Source organism: Haemaphysalis longicornis, unplaced genomic scaffold, assembly GCF_048455015.1.
Source record: "Haemaphysalis longicornis isolate Haplotype H1 unplaced genomic scaffold, Haemaphysalis longicornis Haplotype H1 scaffold_2, whole genome shotgun sequence".
Lineage (NCBI taxonomy): Eukaryota > Metazoa > Arthropoda > Arachnida > Ixodida > Ixodidae > Haemaphysalis > Haemaphysalis longicornis.
Genome location: NW_027526295.1, coordinates 258,658,703 through 258,677,793, shown reverse-complemented (window position 1 = coordinate 258,677,793; position 19,091 = coordinate 258,658,703). Strand labels below are relative to the sequence as shown.

The following is a 19,091-nucleotide window of genomic DNA, read 5'->3' as shown; positions in this document are numbered from 1 at the left end:
GTATACATTTGCTTATTTTATATAATGTAGTTATGTTAGAAAAATATGAAATTCCAGTTACACAAAAGCAGGTTGGTTCTAGCATTTAAGCCAGTACTAATAGGGTGGGCTTTGCTTTGCTTTATTTGAACGAGATTTATCTGACAGTCTTCAAGTTATTTTAAAGCTTAATCTAACAATGATAAGCAGAAGCCACGAGGGAAGTACTGAACTTCGTGCGTACTTGATTACTGGCCTCGTCAAATCTTACTCCTCATTCTAGTCAGCACATACAACAATCAAATATTTTCAGATTAAGATACTGTAACATCTGGAAATCTCAGGCCTTGCTTTGAGGAATGATACCAAGTCAATAACTGCGAATTACATCTGCCTTACTCATATGGGCTAGATCGTATACCTTGGCTGTAATCTATGCCCATAAAGCAGTTTCACGTTGTCAGCGACGCAGATTCTCTTTTTAGGCTTGCTAAGGACATCCACTTAGGCCTGGCGAATTTCTTGCACCAGTAGTGGCTGTGTGAGTCGTACTAGTAGTAGAAAATGTCTTTACTGAAGCAGATTTGTCTACGCCCTTTGGGTGTGCAAAGGAGAGTTTATTAACTCTCATAAGTCATGAAGCCAATTGAGAGTCTAGAGTACCGAAGAGGAAAGTTTTTAGAGAAACTGGTCCAAAGTTTAGTTTTCTTAAGGGCAATTGTTCCAGAAACTCGGGCAAGAAGGGGATAAAACTACCAACATAAACCACCCTACTGAAAAACTGCTTCACAAGTGGCGAACAACCAAAAAGTAGTCGCCAGTCCATCCAAAAACTTGGCAATAACAGGTTCTCATTCATACTCCGACGCCTTTACACTGTACGCTGCAAAGACGGCGGCTGCTGCAGTGTGGAAGGTACATACTGTGCGGTACTATAGCTAAAAAGGGTGTCGTCCCAGAGGTACCCGAAACGGAAGCCTGGCGTGGGTTGTGAAGAGACGCAGGAGGCCCCAGTGTCGTGTGAGACGTGGAGGGGGGATCAACCCATGCCTCTATGGGTCATCTCATCCTACATGTGCTGCTAGATGGAATGGCCTCGGCCGGGAGATGCAATCCCAGAGAGAGAGAGAGGGAACGCCGGCACGTGTAAGACGGAGCTTGAGACCGAATGGCAGGCAGGCTTTGAACGTTCAACAAAAAAAGTGTGGCCTGCGCCTAAAAACTAAGCTTGCAGCGGAGCCCACGGGTTTTGTGTCTGACAAGTCGCCGGCAGCGTGGGGCCGCTGTAAGTATGCTGAAGTAGAGCAAAACAGGTTTAATCTGCAGCATCCTTAAAACCCACTAGAGGTCCGTTTGTTTTAGGTGTGAGAAAACAAGCGAACGGGCCCGAGTAAAAGAGAGACTGGTCTAGTAAGACATATTCGCAAGAAAAATAAAACGATTAAAAGGACTTTAAAAACGTCAGAGGTTTGTGTTCAGCAAAGGGACAAGAAAATACTTTAGAGCGTTGATACGGTTTTCTCATGCCAAATTTTTAAAACTGGAAAATGTTGCTAAAAAATTATGGCTCATGGAGGAGAGTGACAAGCACAATTCCTTATTTTGTTTTTTTTTTCCCCAGGGAAGTTAGATGATCAATTTCTGTAACTTCGACCCTGGCAGGTTAACCAGATTTGGCCTAATTAATGAACTTGCCTGATGCTTGCCAGCTGCCTCACCCTTCTATCCAATCTAGGTTAATAACTATTGCAGAAGGGAAAGGGCGGTCGTCTTAGAAGATTCTTTGATGAGGTTGGTTGGTCTTGTAAATCACACCAAAAATTTTCTATATAGTATATACATAAAAGACAGCTAGGCCTGCACTACCAGCTGTCGGTGTTGACTTGCTCAGACACAAAACACCTGAGCTCGCAAGCGCAATGCACCAGTCAGCCAGAACCAGCCACGACCAGCCTAAGCGCATTCCTGGCATATAGAATGGGCTAGGGGGGCAAGAGCAAGTAAGGACGAGAAAAGGAAATAAAAAAAAAAGAAAAAAAAGGGCAGGGGCAAAGTTTGAAAAAGTAACAAGAACATCTTACACGCAGCCGGCCATTGCGCGAATAAAATGAGAAAGAAACTATTCGGAGAAGAAGGACAGAGAATGCGCAGCAGTGTATGAAGGTTCAAGTAATCTGGCCACGCGAGAGGGTGGCTGGCGTGGCGCTGGTACCTGTGATGGCAATTTTGCACGACCACTTCGATGTGCCCTCGAAGATGGACTCTTCAGCTTGCTGGAGGGCATCAATGTGAGTGTCGGCGTCAATCGAGAAAGTCAGCCTGCAATGGTGGTAGCAGAGGTGGTTGGCTCCTTATTGCTGCTGCTCTCACAAACCTTGCCTCCTCTTTTTTGGGTGGGTTTGAGGTTTTAGATCTGTTGCCGCGCTCTCGCAAGGCAATTCACGAGTTACCAACTAGTAGTACAACAGAAAAGAGGGCAAGTCGTGGTGTGCCCCCTCGCCTGTGGGGAAGATCCATTACCCTGTGATGCTTTTCTCTTCTGAAAGGTAGCCAAGACCTAATATAATAAATCCACCTTCGGCATCACAAATAAACGATACATACATGCTTCATTTCCTACAACTTAAACGATCACGGATTTCGTCTGCATGTGTGCGGTTTCATTCTTTTCATTCTGACAGCTGTCTCATCAACAATGGATGCCTGCACTGTCATTCAAAATGCAAGGGTGCACCTTCTGTAAAGAACACTTCATAGTGATGCACTTGACCGATTTCAAACATGCTAGGGAATCAAAGTTTCCAAGTTGCTTATTTCTGTTGCAGCGCACACGCTTACGAGACTCATAATACAGTGCGCGTGAGACAGAGAGAGAGACCCTCTCGCAATTGACACACGGGGCAGGTCACCAGACAGTCACCACGCGCGCAAACAAAAACAAATAATAACGCAGGAGTAGGTTTCAAAACACTAGCAAAAACAAGGGCACAGCAAGAAGTGGGGAACAATAGCACAAGACGGATGTGTAGGGCAGGAGGAGAGGGAAAGGTAGGTCGCTCGTCAACACCGACGCAAAGCCACACCACCACAATCACCACACCACACTTTGCTCTTCGCAAGCAGGGGGAAGAGAGGTGACGGAAACGTGTCTTCCGCAGCGACGACGCGCGAGTTCGTTGCGAATGGGGCTTGGGAACACGCGAGTCCTCGGACAACTTCCTTCCTCGTCCATCGATGGTTTGTCTATCAGTGAGCATGTGTGCGCAGTTTCACACTGGTAGCCTTTCTGTTCAAGGCTACGTGGCCGCCTTACAAAGTGACACACCGTTTAGTGCCAGGGGATGTGGTGGGTGCATCCGTTTCAAGCAGCCATCAAAGTAATCAAATTGGAGGTCTTGCGAGTGGGCAAGTGGAATGATGCCGCAGAGCTTTCTAAATCTATAGCCGATTCAAGCGGAATGCTGGTACTTTTAGACAGCGGTTTTTGTTCAGCGCCTACGATGAGCTGTGCTGACAACCACAGCATCCCCTGGCAGGCAAGGCACTCTGTGTGGGGGCACAATCAAACACTGGAGTAGCAGCCAGCCCGCAAGGTGAGCGGGCTCTGGCACGCTGGACCTACCGGTGATGGCAATTTTAGCTGACCACTTGGAGGTTCCGTCAAGCACGCTCTGCTTGACTGCCCTCTGGTGACCCGTGTGGCTCTTAACATCCACGCCAAATACGGCCCTACATCGGTGGCAGCACAAAGTTCACGCACACACGCTCGCTCACAGCTCCTCGCACCAAACTGGGCAACAACGGCACCACGATCGATGCACATGCTTGGCGGCACGAATCACACAACCTCCCCGCTCATTTGTGGTTGCAGTAGGAGGCAGGGAGCCTCAGTCCAAGTGGGAAAGTCGTACTATCTGACTGCATGTGTGCTTCAAACTGAGCACTGAGTGGCAATGACGCTAAGCTAGATTTGCACCACTACAGTCCAACCCACTTATAACAATACCGGTTATAACAATATGTTGGATATAACAATAAAAAGCTGTGGCACCGTTAACTTTGCTATATGTTATATGGTAAAATAAATGGCTTAAAAACAATGGTATTTTTTCTTTTTATTGGTTATAAAAATTGAGCCTGACGGTATGAGCGTATGCAGGGTATAGTATTTGGAGATCTGTGAGAGATCTTGGGTGCATTGTGTGTGAGCAAGCATGACTTTTTAAGCATGAAATAAGTTGCGGCAACTTCTATCTTCCTAACACCCGGAAAAAGTTGGTGCCTCTTATGTAGCCACGCTATAGCTGACTGAGGAGACCTCTGACTGCCCTCTTCTCCTGCTATCAGCCGGCCCACAAAATAAAATAAGAGGGGCAAGGGCACCACCTGTTCCAACACTGTCTATATTAAAATAAAGCTACAGTGGGGCGAAGGGCATCCTCTAGGCTACAGTTGATTACAGATGTTAAAAGAGGCAGAAAAGAACACCACTTTAGTATCGCGCAATCTGCCAATTGTTAAAAAAGAAAGAAACAGTCAAGGATTTGATGTGAAGACTTCCTCCTATGTGCAAGACGGTGGTCTTTCTTTCCTAGGGCACAGCCGCTCGATGGAAACCTACTTTCCATCGAGCGGCCGTGCCCAGGAGCCCTGTGGAGTCGGTCGGCACACACATGGTTAAGCCGGGGTTGGTTGGCCACGCAATTACATTTGTTTCATAAATAGTGCCTGAAAATCCCTAAACACTTATAAGAGCAAATTTCACTGCGCAACCCTGTTATAACAATTACTGGTTATAACAATGGCTTTTTTTGTGGCACATCATTATAGTTATAAGTGGGTTAGACTGTATGTATGTTTGCTTTACAAGTCAGAAATTTTTCTTGTAGTGCCTCTGAGTTTTACACTTGTCCAGTAATACAACACATAACACGTAATGCATACAACTGTAATGATAAAGTAGATCTTTTTAGAGCAACTAAGAGCACTGTAGACAGAAGGCTGAGCAAATGAGCAGCTATTGAGTGCACCCACACAGTAAATGCATTCAAAGAGGAGACAGCTTTTAGTTAATTGTACTCAGCTCATTATCCTTTTCCTGAGCTAAAAAGTGACGACCACTGGGATCAAAAGTCTGACACCACTAAGTGGTTTCTGGCAAAAAGAAAAATAAAGCTAATAAAGACATCAAATTGAGAATTGCATAGAGTTGTCAGATAATGCATAGGCCATTGGAACGTTACGGAGCCAAGTTAACTTAATTACATTGCACATAGACCTGAACTTGTTGTTGCCTATTCCGAGGTTGAACGAACAGGTCAGATCACGACACTTTTGTGTAACGGTCAAACACAATAAAACATTACTTCCATGAGACGGCAATAATGCATGAAAACCTTATTCTCCACCTATGCGAGCAGGCAAATCTAAAATGAGTTAGGTTGATATGTACAAAAATGACCATTCTGCACTGTTCTTCACCAGAAGCAAAGCAACATACTTAAGTTTCTTCGATGTATAAGGGTTGCTCCTGTTTGACATGAACATGAACATCAGAGAGTGTTGTCTATACTCCTGAGAGTGCCGGAATGGCATATGGAAATTAATGCATGGGTGCCCAGAGAGCTTACTTCATAACACCAAATTTCTCTTTGATGCACTCCTATTTCATTTCACCTGGTTCCTGTACAGGTGCCGTCAAAAGTAATTGGAACACGGTCTCATAAAGTTACAGTTATTTCTTCTTCCAGAAACTACCTGGCTGCATTTGTGTGTTTGTGTGCATTTAAAGGAGTCATCCCTTATACAGAAAGCTTCCTGTAAATCGGTAATGTCTGCCATAAAGCTAGTAAGACAAATATCTTGAGATATTCACAAATCCTTGTTCCAATAACTAATGATAGCACCAGTACATCAGCACTTTTCTGAGTTTTGAGTTTTTGCAGTTAGTGGAGGACAGATCACACTCTTCTATGTCCGCATAGTACATACAATAAAACTGGCTCCCAGCTAGACCTTGTATTGTAGACCAAAGCTTACGCTGCAAAGGCATAGAAGCAGCAAATGGCAGTGTGGAGCCGATGTATGCTTAAGGCATTTGCCTGTTTTTTTTATCACAAGAACAACGCTGCACTGAAGTGCTGATTATTTAGGAATGAAAAGGCACACACTACTGAAAAATTAGCACATGTTACAAATAAAATACGGTGATAAAAACAAACTGAAACCTGAACGTAAACAACTTATAAGCAGTTCCAAATGACAAGATCACATCAGCAGGGGTAGCCACATATGTAACAAAATTCCTATAGGCCTCAAACCTAAAATCGATAAATATGTCAATTTCTTTTTTTCAAAACATTGATCCATAGCCATGTAGACAGAAAAAAAAAAAACTAAAACTGTTCACAATCCGAGCCTGCAAAGTATGTGAAGCACTAATGAAAACTAAAAAGGCAACCACACCCACGCTAACCAACTCAACGCATTCTTATAAAGGTTCGCAACCAACACGATCAATTACTCAATTTAACGACTTCTTAATGCAAGTGGTTGTATTCCTTTGAAAGTGTCACCTGAAGTGACATAAACATTTAAAATGAACGGAATTCAATTTGAAAATGTCTATGCTGTCTTTACTGCACATAAAACTAAAAAAAAAAGAAAGGAGGTGCCCAGGATTAGCTAGTTAGTAAAGCAGATTGTTTAGCAAGGTTAGTCCACACGACAAGCAGTCCTTTTCACAGTCACCACACTGCGCAAGCAAGGAGGGCCGTGGCAAGTTCCACTGAGCTACGCACCTGATCAATTCGAAGATTTCTGGCTTATCGCGCTCCCTTATCTTCATCCTCTCCTTCATTGCCATAATGATGTTGTTAGCTTTGTCTTCGGCACCATGCTTGCTGCTTTTCTCCGCCGCCCCTGTCGATGGGACAGTGAAAATGCTCAGCGCAATGATGACAAGCACTTGCGGGGGCTAAGGCAAAATTATAAGGTAGACACTAGGATGGTGAAGCATGGCAAAGTATCAAGCTTCCATTCACTCACAAAAAAAAAGCATACAACACAGCTCTGGAAATAGAGGCAAAGTGGCAGGGAAGTTGAAACACGGCACTCAATAAAACGGTCCCTGTTCAAAAATTTAAAACAATGGAATGAAATTCTAGACAGGGGTTGGTTTTTGACATGAAGTTATCTCCCTGTTGACAGTGCCAAACATGAATTAATAAGTTGGCTGTAAGGAGTAGATATGTACGCGTAGGAAGAAAGAAGACATTCTGATGAAAGAAGTGAAGGAGGCTGACATGGGGAAGGTGCAGTTGGAAATGCCGGGCAGCCCACTCCTTCCCCAGCACATAACTGACCATGATGACAACAAGGTGAGGATTGTGTCGATGCTTGGAGAACACGTGCCTCTCCCGCTCTCTTGATTTAAGTGACTTCGTCCCTAACTCTACTCTCTTTTCTCCTTCTTCTCTTTCCTCTTTTTCCTTCGTCACCGTTTCCCTTCTTCCCCGCAGGTTTCATTTTCCCCCAATGCTGCCCGCCACTCAGGAAAGCTTCCCCGCATAAAGGGTGCATCTGCGGTGGTGCACCCTTTACAGGGAACACACCACGAATACAACTTGTCACGCGTTGCGCTTTAGAAAAACACCCCACGAAGAAAAAGAGCCCCGGACCTCCGATGCCTCCGCTGCCAGGCAACGCCTGAGCATGGGTAGAGCGAAAGGCGGAGAGTTAGCGGCAGTGACTGGTGCAGACCAGCCGGTTCCCCCTCACGAGAGAAAGAACGCTCTTTAGATGCCTATGGTTAACATCATTGGTTAAACTGGCTTGATTCAGTTGGTTGGCTTCGGAGATAGGAGCTAGATGTGCATATCTCACAAAATAAATAATAATAATAATAATAATAATAATAATAATAATAATAATAATAATAATAATAATAATAATAATAATAATAATAATAATAATAATAATAATAATAATAATAATAATAATAATAATAATAACAGCAACAACAACAACGCCTGAGCGAGCGTTGGAAATGGCAGCACACGATGGCTCTCATTACCCAGCAGTTTTCTATATGAGCTAAATGCTCCCCATCGCATACATGCGCGCGCACACACGCCGACAAAAATAAAAGACAGACGGTTTGGCTGCGCCAACCACAGATTACCGCGCAAAAGCTCATTCAGGGTCAACTTAGCCATTTTGTTGCACCACGTTAGGCATTACAACGCTGTTATTTGACGGGCTGCTATGTGTTGCATTCGCGAAGTCACTTGAGCCTGGGCATGCGCCATATGCGGGCATGTGCCTAAGCGCGGACGTACTTTGAGATACAGGGTACGCCCTTCTTGTCATTTTTTTTTTCTCACTGGCTCAAAAAGGGCTACATAAAAACGGCTAAATCCAGTTACCTAGACTACGGGCGCCTTCGCCCTAAAAAAACGCGTTTCATACGGACCGCTGCTCCTTCTTCTTAAGGAAGCTTTCCGGCGCGTAAGTAATCTTCCTAAATGCACTCGCGAACGCGCATGCGCTAAACTAGGGACGACTTGCATCGTGGCTTCTAACGAAGCTAAAATAAAAAAAAGACTAAACCAAAAACAGCTAAGAGAATAAAAACGAGCCCAATAAAAGATATCCGCCGGAAGAGCGAGGGCGGACATACTACAAGCAAAGCGAACGCCAGCGCTGGCATAACATAGTCGACGGGATAAGACAGCCTTCGCCAGCGTTACTTCGTCCGGACGGCGACGAGGACAAAAATATATATATATATATATATATAAGTAAGAAGAGGCGCGGAATGATGCGGGTGGAAAGACTAAAAAATGCGGGCCGCGCGACAAACTGGATAAACGACGCAACACGGACGAGAGAAAAGAGCGGCGCGCTCGGAAGCGACTCTACTGGCGCAACACGAAGAAGGAAAGCGTAACAAAAGAGAGAGGATGCAGAGACAAGAATGCCACTGACGTCGCTCTCGGGGAACAGGAGGAAGAGAGAAAAGCGCGGGTCCTTCCGCGCGGGGAGCCGTGCAGCTAGGAAACGAACGAAAAGAACGACATCCCCGAGCGCGAACCGGCTAAGCAATGCGGGCGGACGGCGACGATAAGGGACGGCCGCAAATTAGGCAGGAACGCGGCGATGATTGAACGAGGCCGGCACACAGGCAAGGGGACGACGAGCGAAGAGTGCGCTCGCCAGCGTGCCAGGTAAAAAGAGCGACACACTTTCCAGATGGATATGCCTCATCGCTTCCTTTCTCATCGGGACATTACGAATATTACAAAGCTCGTCCTCTACTGCTGGCAGTATATGCCCATACATGTCTATTTCAGCACCTCAGCCCATCAAACAAAATCCCCATCAGTCGCGGTGTGAAAATACTACGAAAAGGCTTTCTTATCTTGAATGTGTTCGCTAAGGCCGCGCCAGGATAGGGGAAAAAAAAGGTGGCGGCGCTAAGCACTAGTGGGCTGGGGTCCTCGCCAGACTCTCGAGAGGTGAAGCAAAATTAGAAGGAATAAAAAGAAAGACGAAAGAGAAGAAAAAACAACGATAATAAAGAGGCGCTAAACATGCCTGACTCCGGCTACACGGGGAAAATCGCTGACAACGTAATGGAGCTAAGTATACGCGTCTTCTGGGCCATGCACGGAAAACGAAAAAAAAAAAAATACTTCTTTCGGTTTAGAGGTTGGAATGGGAGAAAAAAAGGGGGGTGGGGTGGGACCGTAAATCAATCAGCGTTTAAGTCAGGCGTCGCGGGTAAGTTTAAGAGGTTATATTGAAGACTTCCCAATATATTTGGGAAGTCTTTGGGACGCACAAGAGAGCGAAAAAAGAAGAAGCTAATTTGCATGACCCGCCTTCTCGTTGGCGCTGTTAACTCCGCTCGGGGCAAATATCTTATAGGCTCGTTAGTAGAGCGATGGCACCAATTTTAAATTTGCAATTTCTTTGCAACTTCTCCTCAACCAAGCTGGCCACGCAAAGTTATAGTAATTGAATGTCACTCGCGAGAGATGTTGCAGTGTTCGCGGGCGTACCATTGTAAGCTTTGTTCGACTCGCACCAAATCAATACCTCTCGTGACTGAGTACTCCACTGTAGATGTGTTTCTCGATCCCCTCAGGACAGCCAGCCACAGCCCGCTGAAACGCTGGAAGCGCAACAGAGCGAACCGGTGCCTCAATTTACGCCCAGCTCGCCTCCCAAAGCGAGCGGGAAACTACGCTCGAGAGCCCAGTCAGCAGAACTGGCACCAATTTTGCGCTCAGTTGCAACGAACGCTCCAGTACGTACAAAACCTGGCACCTACAGCGATCCCTTATGGACACTCGAGAGACCAAGACCAGTGTGCTCAACATCCCATCCGCCGACCCATGCACGCCTTCCCAGGAGGTGAACCCAAAGACCTTACAAGAAATGTAAGAACTCCCTCCCCAGACCCGTCTGCCGTCTTCAAACTGTACTGGTGATCCTAACTCAACGCTGGACGCGCCTTTCACCTATACAAGGAACTCAGAGCAGCGATCCGTAACCTTACGCGCAGCGCCGGGCCACGAAAAAACCACTAATCGACAAATACGCGCAGCAGTATCCGCAACAGCGCCATAGTCATCGGTAGGCTGTGCTGTATGGTGTGTGCCCTCACTTTCGACGCATTCCGAAGTGTTGAGGCGCCGCCCATATCCAGACCGCAAACTGCCTTCGTTACATGGCCCTCGTTGTTCTTCAGCAGTCCATAACCCCGATTCAAACGCCCACAAGTGATATTTGTACAGGCCTTACTACACCCGTTACACGTACCCCTCTTGTCTGTTCCCTATACCTAATCATTCCGTCTCATCCTTCGATGAAAATTTCCCCACGAAGTCTAAATTACTACAATCGAATCCCTTATCAGGCCTTTTGCAGGATCGCCTTACGGGTTTACCCTCCCATGTCACCACTGCAACTGATGCCTCCATCCGGAAAACGAAGGCAGGCGTTGTAATTTCTCTCCAGATTTATACAGGGCCTTTTCCTTCTGATTGCCCGACTTCACCCCTTCTTTTCATGCAGAATATTTAACAATTGTCCCGGCCCTTCGAAAGCAGGGTTCCGCTAAACAACACGCAGTAGTGCTTTGATTTTCTTTCTGTTTGCACTGCTCTGTCGTCGCCAAGAACATCTCGCTTAAGCCAAGTCCTTAGTTATTTACTGCCTCCATCTTTGCAAGAACTTCGTTTCGCGTGGGTGCCTGGACACGCAGGCATCTGGCTCAACGAATCGGCAGACACCCAGGCGGGCACTGCATTGGATGACCCGGCGGTGGAGGTTTAAACGCCCATAAATTTCCTCAACTCGGCACGTTTCTTAGATCAGGCCTGCTACAATGCATGGCTCAATCTTCGTACGTAGGTTCTGAGGTTGAGCCCCTCCGGCGCTCATGAAAGTGGCGGATTAGTCAGTCACGGGCTTGTGAAGTTACCCTTACTAGGTTTCGCTGTGGCGTACCAAATACAATAGAGCAGTTTTTTCTTCTTCCGGCGACGGTATTCGTCCATACGAAAAAGATACCTGGAAAAAAGGTTTTATCGATTGGCTCTTCCACTGTCCGTTCCTCTAATTTTATCATTCGGGGCGGGGGGAGAGAAGAGATAGGGGGGGGGCACTCACTCTGGAGGCAGTCGGCGTTGAGCAGGTCCCGGCACTTCTCGTGGCACTTGACGCCACACTCGGTGCAGCGGAGACCCTGGTTGGTGATGCCCCAGAGGAGGCCCTCGCACTCGTAGCAGTAGGTGGGCGACGTGGCCGTCCACGACTGGAAGTTGTGCGGCGTCGTGCTCGAGATCGGGTAGATGAGCGCCTGCAGCGTCTTCTTGTACACGTGCGTCTTCTGCAGCCGCCGCCGCCGCCAAGAGGGAGACAAGAGCCGAGTCAGAGAAGATGAAGAAGAAGCGTGTACACGCGCGCGCCTCACCAGTCACAGCGAGGACAGTCAAGCAATTGTGGAGTGAGCGCATCACACCACTACGTCTTCTCCCGACTCTGCCAGGCTGTATTTCACTCTAACTGCTTTAAATGCAGCCGGTGCCAGGAAAGTGTCAAGCCCCGCTGCACCCGTTCCTGACTATCCCCGAGCGTCTGAACGCCATGGAAGACAGCACTCACCGAAGAGCTTTCGGTGAGAAGACTGGCTATAAGATAAACTGTTAGGGCAAAATAGCTTGCACAGATTTTCTCTCCGGAGAGCACTGGAAGCTGTACTGCGAGTCTCATCGAATATAAAAAGCCTCAAACGCTAAGAAAAAATAAAGATTGATTGATTGATCGACTGACCAGTTCTTCGTCGTTGGGATGTGTCCGGGGAACGACTGATGTCAATGCGGCATTCCGTTTGGTGGCAGCCATGGTCTGAAAAGAGGAGGAGCATTTCATGCAGGCGACGCTTGTTTTCACACTTACGTACAGTGGTCGTCAAACGAAACGCGAACACAAAAATATGAACCAGAACGTGCAAAATTAAAAAAATACTGTTCGTAGAGTTCAGATAGTGGCACGCTATTTTGGAAATGCACATCTCCAAACTTTGTTTTTGTAACTAAGCCACGGGTCATACTGGCTTGCATGGAAAGAAATCGCGCTATTTGTGTGTTCAGGTTCATATTTTCGTGTTCGCGTTTCATTCGACGACCACTGTACATGTGATCGTAGGCAACTGAAGAGACATTGCGTCTATCCAAAGAGTACTAACGCTGGACGCTACAACCGAAATGCGCGCATGCAAAACGAAACGCAAGGGAAGAGACTGCGCTGATAAAAACGTATCATGCCCGAACACTAGCACGCTACTTTCACACACGGCATATTCAAGTTGGGTGTTTTGGTAACAGTTTCCCGCAAAAAAAGAGAGAGAAGAATCCCGCTTATCCCCTGAAAACAAACAAACAAAAAACATCTTGTGTAAGTTCGGAGAAAACCATTAAAATTCTCTCTGAGTTTCAGGCTCGCAAACAATGAGAAAGATGACGCTTCAGCAATTCTTCTAATGATGTAGTCAGGCACGCATGCGAAGAAGGCAAAAATATAAAAAAAGAAACCACTGGCCCCAAAACTCACTAGGCCGAGAAATTGACTGTCGCACACAGTCAGCATGCGGCTACACGAAGCATAAAACGAAAAAAAAGGGGGAAAGAGGGGAAAAGGGTTTTGGAAAACAGTACCTTGAGCACCTTTTGCCAGGAAGCATGGTGGAAGAGAGACAGATAAAATACGACTGTGAAAGGGCAACTGACGCGGCGAAATGGGAAAGAGAAAAAACAAAACACAAAAAAAAATCGAGAAAAGAAGTAACACCCTTTTACAGAGTTGGAATGCTAAAAACGGCGTCGCAGACCGACGGTCGTGCGGCTTAGAGGCGCGTCACGATAAAAACAACGTTAGCAACTGCTTCTATGCCCATCACTGCGAATGGGGAAAAAATGGAAGAGAAGCAAAAAAAAAAAAAAAGAAAATAACGAGGAAAAAGAAAGGCTTAAAAATTGCAGCAAGGGACGGAAAGAGACGGTGTAACCACGATGATAACGTTTATGCTGATGACGCGGGCAGGAGTCTCGTTTGGGCGTTATAGCGGATTCTTAGTTGCCGCGTAAGGCGTATACAGCTGCCACGCACTGATCGCTACAGGCCAGGGAGCTGGACGAGCTAGCTCAAGAAAAACTTAGACAACGGCAAAAAAAAAAAAAAAAAAAAAAAAGGAACGCCCATGGTTTTGCGGACGGCGCAGAAAAATGGCGACCACTTAGGACGCTTCTTTAGTCTGCACCATTCCTTAAAATTTTCATATTTTCACGTCCCTTCGGACTCTTTTTCCCGTTTACCGTTTTTTCTTTATTCCGTTTGCTGTCACATGCTCAGAAAAGCAAATACGAGGGAAAGAAAAAGAAATGCGGTCCTCACTTCTATTTTGCTTCCTCAAAACCTCTGTTTCGACGTCTCTCGATTCGGTCGTGGCTGTTTTAAATCCCGGAACACAGCAAAGACGCGTACACGAATAAATAACCGCTAAAGAACTCAAAGGAAACGTAAGGCGTCCACTAGGTAGGAAACAAACATCTCGGTGGAAAAAAAAAACGAACAAAAAAAGGTAGGTTGTTGTTAGGAAGCGGGGGTCCTGCGAGGAGGGAAACGCGCGCGCTTCATCGTACGTGGCGCATTCGCGCACGTGTCTCGTCATACGGCACCGCGGGGCAGGGGAAAAGGGGACGCGGGGGAGGAGAAGGAAAAGGGTGCGGATGTAGGGAGCGAACTATGAGCTGGCGGGCGAAACTGGTTGTTTATGCAAACTTGGCATCGCTACGAAGCCAGCACCACGCCAGCAGAAAGCAGCCGGGGAAAAAGATTGTTCCGGAAGCTAGGTTGGTCCCAGCAGGCACGGATGGCAATAGGAAAGGTCGCGAAAAGAGTGGAAAAAGAAGAAAAGAAAGAGAATTCGTTCGACGAATAAAAGTAAGGCTTCTCCCCCCTCTCCTCGCGCGATACAATCCCCGAAGGCTCTCCCTCCTAGCCGCTTCATGTTGATCGCTCCAGAGTTGAGATGTGCCGTAGCGAGGAACACGAGCGGAGGCGATGGCAACAAGGGATGCGCGCACCGGCGATGACAACGAACACAAGAGGGAAGCGCGCGCACGCGTTTCTGCCGCCACCGCCGCCGGGTCTGACAGAAAGATATGCACCTGCATCTCCCGCCGACCGACGTCGCGGGGGGGGGGGGGGGGGGGACGTCTTCGACTGCATCGCAGTCTCATTTTTCGGTTCCCCTTTCAAGCGCGATCGAACACGGCTGTTAGAAGCAACGAACGGAGCAACAAAACCGACACCGCGAAACAAGCAAAAGAATCTTTACTCTCGCTATATCGCTTCGAAGATAGGGGCCGTGAAACGCGCCGGGTCTCGAATGCTTTGTTCACTACGGCAGACGCGTATACTCGAAACGACGAAGCAGTTTCGTAACGCGCGGAGAATGGAACGGCTCTGCTTCATGCTACGCGGGCTATCTTTAGAATACCCCTGGCTCTAGCGCTATTGAAAGTCGAAGACAGAGATTAAAAAAAAAAAAAATAGAAAAACGGCCTGCCGTTATAAGCCACACAACTCGAAGTTAAAACGCAAAGTGACGGGACTTAAATGTGATTATATTCGGTATAGCACCCTTCCACTCGCCCGTACGCAGGGGCAAATTATATTCGCTGGAACCAGGCATCCCATTCTGCGATTTATAGAAAGAAAGAAAAGCAAGGTGTACCTCGACGGAGCGCGTAAGCAACGTGGTAAGTTTCAGATGACCTGAATACTAAACAAGCCCCGATAATGGGGGAATCCGACAGGAACGCTCGTAATCCCAGCGGGAAGGCTCCCGAGGTAAGCCCCAAGTAAGCTCTCTATTTACATTTAAGTAAGAACGCCTTTCTAAAGGTAAGAACACAAAGAAGAAGAAAGGAGGGCTCCCGGAGCATGGTGATTAAATCAATGAACTGCGAACTTACGGGCCAGAGGCTTCCTTGGCATGGCTTGTGCCTAGCTCCACGCGAGCTGCAAGGCATTGTTAACTACTCTGATGAACAACAAACTATTCCTGCCTCTCAATGAAAGAAAAAAGTAAAAAAAAAAAAAAAAACGAGCACGCCATTCAGGAAAGGTCCAGGAAGACGAAGCCCAAATAACAAAACAGAACAGTCGACGTCATAGCGCCGTCTTTCTTCAAAGGCGCCAACACCGCCGCAAACAAAAGATAACCGGGTTCGTATAGGACAAAACGACAGCTGCTTCGTCCCGACGCAGTCGTGAAGGGGCCGGGTCGCGCCTCCCGCGTGTCGTATACTACACGCTCACATTCTCGTCGCACGTTCATTCACACCGCGACACGATCTTGTCTCTGAATTCGCCGCCAGCGCCGAATTCACTTGTCGAACGCGCACCCCCCTCGCTAAACCGATGCCGTGTTTACCCGGATACATTGTTCCCCTGACAGCAGTCCGTAATTAACTGCCTCGCCGGAAGCGCCTGAAGCAAGCACGGTAAACAAAGTCGTTTCCGAATGAAAGGCCTCCTCGCATAATTAAAAAGAGCGCGGAGAATACCAATCCGCGGCCGAGCGAAGGATGAAAAGAAACTACAACGCGCAGCCGCCGCGTCCGGCGGCAACAGTTTGAAACGATAAAAGAAGCCCGGGGGGGACAAACCAACTTTCCGCGTGGGAGAACAGCGGCCACTTAGCGGAGCAATATAGGGCTCGCTTGAAAAGTGCGCGCATTTTAGGCGCACACCGAAGGGAGGCGGAGGAGGCCGTTATTGCGGGTCGCATGTTTGCATGAGAGAACGACTTTTACAAGATGAAGCTTAAAAGAGAAAGAAAGAACGAGTAATTAAGTAGCGCTTCCCAGCAACGACCAACGAAAAAAGAATAGGGAAAGAAATTTTGTTTGAAGTGCCAATTCCGAGACGGCGCGTCTTAAGTGTCGTCGGCCATTTTGGAGCAAAACAAGGTCGTGCTTGCGAGGCAGCAGTGACGCGCATCGCACAAGCGGTGGAACTATAGCCACCCGCGATTCTGAAAAGAAAGAAAGAGAAAATCCGCACCAATCTTAAGATGCTCATATATTTGACAGACACTTAAAATTTTTTTTGTGCCATCGTATTACATGTTGTACGACACCTAGGCCAAAAAGAGTTCCTCCATCGGAGCATTGCTGTTTCTCGAAAGGGTGTCCAATCGTCTAACATTTTCATTTATATTTCAACGTCGTCTTAGGCTATGTATGCGCGAATATCTGTTTAATTTCTAATACTAGTTTCTGAGACAACACTGTTTTCTTACATGGGAAAGAAGCCGATTGAAGGAGGGAGGGAATGCGTACAGAGCAGTGATGCGTGCTGTCGGTACCTAATGAAACGTGAAGGCATAGACACGAATCTGACTGCACAACCTCTCAAATTTTGCCCGATAACCGAATATGGCCGTCGTGCTCCGGAAGTGCAACCGAACCGCGCTATTACTCACTGCTGATGGAGCAGCACTGTGAGGTTTGTGCGCTCAGCTTCGTTATTTCGCGCCGGGGTTTCAACTGCTGCCGCCTGCGCGGTGACCCTAGCACCCTCCCGTACAGAGCGCGCGAGCGAGGTACGGTATTTGTAAAAAAGTTTCTGGGCCCTTCCAAAAGTTAACAGGCCGCACAAAGTTGAAAATACCAGCTTAACTTTCGAGTGATACAAATGCTTTATGTCAGAAAGGCGGCAAAGGCACTTATTTCTTATTATAACTAAATAGCCCGGTCACAGCTCAACGTTAAGATTTTGATTTGAATTCCTTGTGGCCTGGAAACTCTTGGCGTGGCCCAAAAAATTTTGACGAAGACTGTACGTTCACCTGCGTCTGACGGAGAAGCGGGCACAGGAAGCAGTCGTACACAGACGGAGCGACCGGCAGACGATCGTACTCACCAACTCGCTGACAAGAGGAATGGATTTTCTTCTCGGCCTGATGTCAGGCATGGAGTCGATGTTGCTGTAGAATGGATTATGCTCAGGCCTGCAAAACAGGACAGAGGGAAACAGGGAGAAGCAGAGAAAGCTTTGGAGGAGCCACTTACGGCAAAAAGATAACGAAACAGAAAAGCATGTACGATAATAAAGAAAATTGAGAAGAAATCCTCCAGAGCGCCGTTTTTTTGAAGCAGCGCGAACGCTCTTTCAGTTGCCGTAAAGATCATTCGCCTTTAGAGATACAGTTATTCGTCTCATTGCATATAAAGACAGTACGTACAGGTGCCACCATAAGTAACTGGAACACCGGAGCTGTGGCTGAACAGCATCGGAGGGCCGTGTAGCTGCACTGGCGGTGACGGAAAAGACCACAACACGCATGCGCGCATTCCGACGGCCATCCGCACCTCTCAACAACGGACTAACGTGGCTACGAGCATCATTCACAGGCGATGGCGCTGATAGCACAGACGCACCTGGCAGCGTTTCTGGCACTATTGCAGCGCACGGAGCTGCCGGAGAAGCGGCGCTATCACAGATATCAGAAGGTACCATTTTTCTTTTTTTAGATTTTTTTATTAATGCGAAAGCTTAAAGTGCTCCATTCTGTGAAGAATCGACCGTCGTCGTTGTCATCGTTGTCAGGCCAAGAAAACAGCCGAAACACGTGTAAGCTGACGGGATTTGAACCTGGGTCTCTACAATAGCAATCCGATGCGTCACCACTCTACCATATTTTAATGGATGAAAATTTTAGAAATACTTCATAAAAAACTCAGACAAGACAATTAACACACAATATAAACACTAACAGACAGCATAGGGTAAGGACATCAGTCTAACAAAGCTCGTCACAACTTCAAAACTAATGCAAAAACGTTTTTCTTCAAGCTTCATTCTTCCACGCTCCCAGTTAAGACATGGCTGCGCGAAAAGAGAATGTCTATTTCTTGGTCGGACAATTGTCGCCTATGCAATCAACCAGAGACAATTGATCATTGCTTTGTGTTGTGCCGTGGCGCTGTGTTCTTATGGGACGTTGTGCAACGGACACTAAAAAAGGGCATTGACATCACCCCGTACACTATTCGCTTCTTGCTATTTGAAGATGTTAATCGGGTGCCATATGATGTTCTTTTCTCCTAAAACAGTTTGGCTTGTAGAAATGCCGCATGACTGATCGGCATGCGGAACCCCCTAGGCCGATCAAGTGCATTTTTCGGGAACAGGCGACGTTGGTGCGGAGCGTTTATGCTGCTAAGAGTGATCCACCGGAGTGGCTGTTTATTTTGGATGCGTGAGTTTGCTTGAATCTACCATTTCCGCACGGCAGCAGCGGTAGAGCAATGTGGTTTAACTGGTTTATTGATTGGAGAATTTGGGAGCGAATGAGCGCCCGGCTACTCTATTTCACCAATAAAGGGTCTTAGACAGTGCTATACAAATCAACTGATCACGACAATTTCGTGAGTTCTAATAATTGTCTTTAAAATGTACTCCTGGGTTCCCGGATTAACGGTAAAAAGCTAATACGCCGCCTAATACTTTGACGCTATTCCTGTCGAGGT

The 19,091-nt window shown here is 47.0% G+C and overlaps 1 protein-coding gene across 5 annotated transcripts in view; it reads right to left on the bottom strand.

The window, feature by feature from the left end:
• LOC144170477 (protein unc-13 homolog B-like) overlaps positions 1 to 19,091 on the bottom strand; it is a 343,140-nt gene that overhangs the window by 41,225 nt on the left and 282,824 nt on the right. For 3 of the 5 annotated variants that reach the window (XM_077700307.1, XM_077700304.1, XM_077700306.1), the window contains 5 exons: positions 17,482 to 17,569; positions 12,322 to 12,396; positions 11,659 to 11,878; positions 6,780 to 6,900; positions 2,192 to 2,298 (listed from right to left, as the gene is read on the bottom strand). In XM_077700307.1, coding sequence (XP_077556433.1) covers positions 2,192 to 2,298; positions 6,780 to 6,900; positions 11,659 to 11,878; positions 12,322 to 12,396; positions 17,482 to 17,569 — 611 coding nt within the window. Of the gene's footprint in view, positions 1 to 2,191; positions 2,299 to 3,601; positions 3,709 to 6,779; positions 6,901 to 11,658; positions 11,879 to 12,321; positions 12,397 to 17,481; positions 17,570 to 19,091 lie in introns of all 5 variants that reach the window. The other 2 variants (XM_077700308.1, XM_077700305.1) reach the window with 1 other exon arrangement.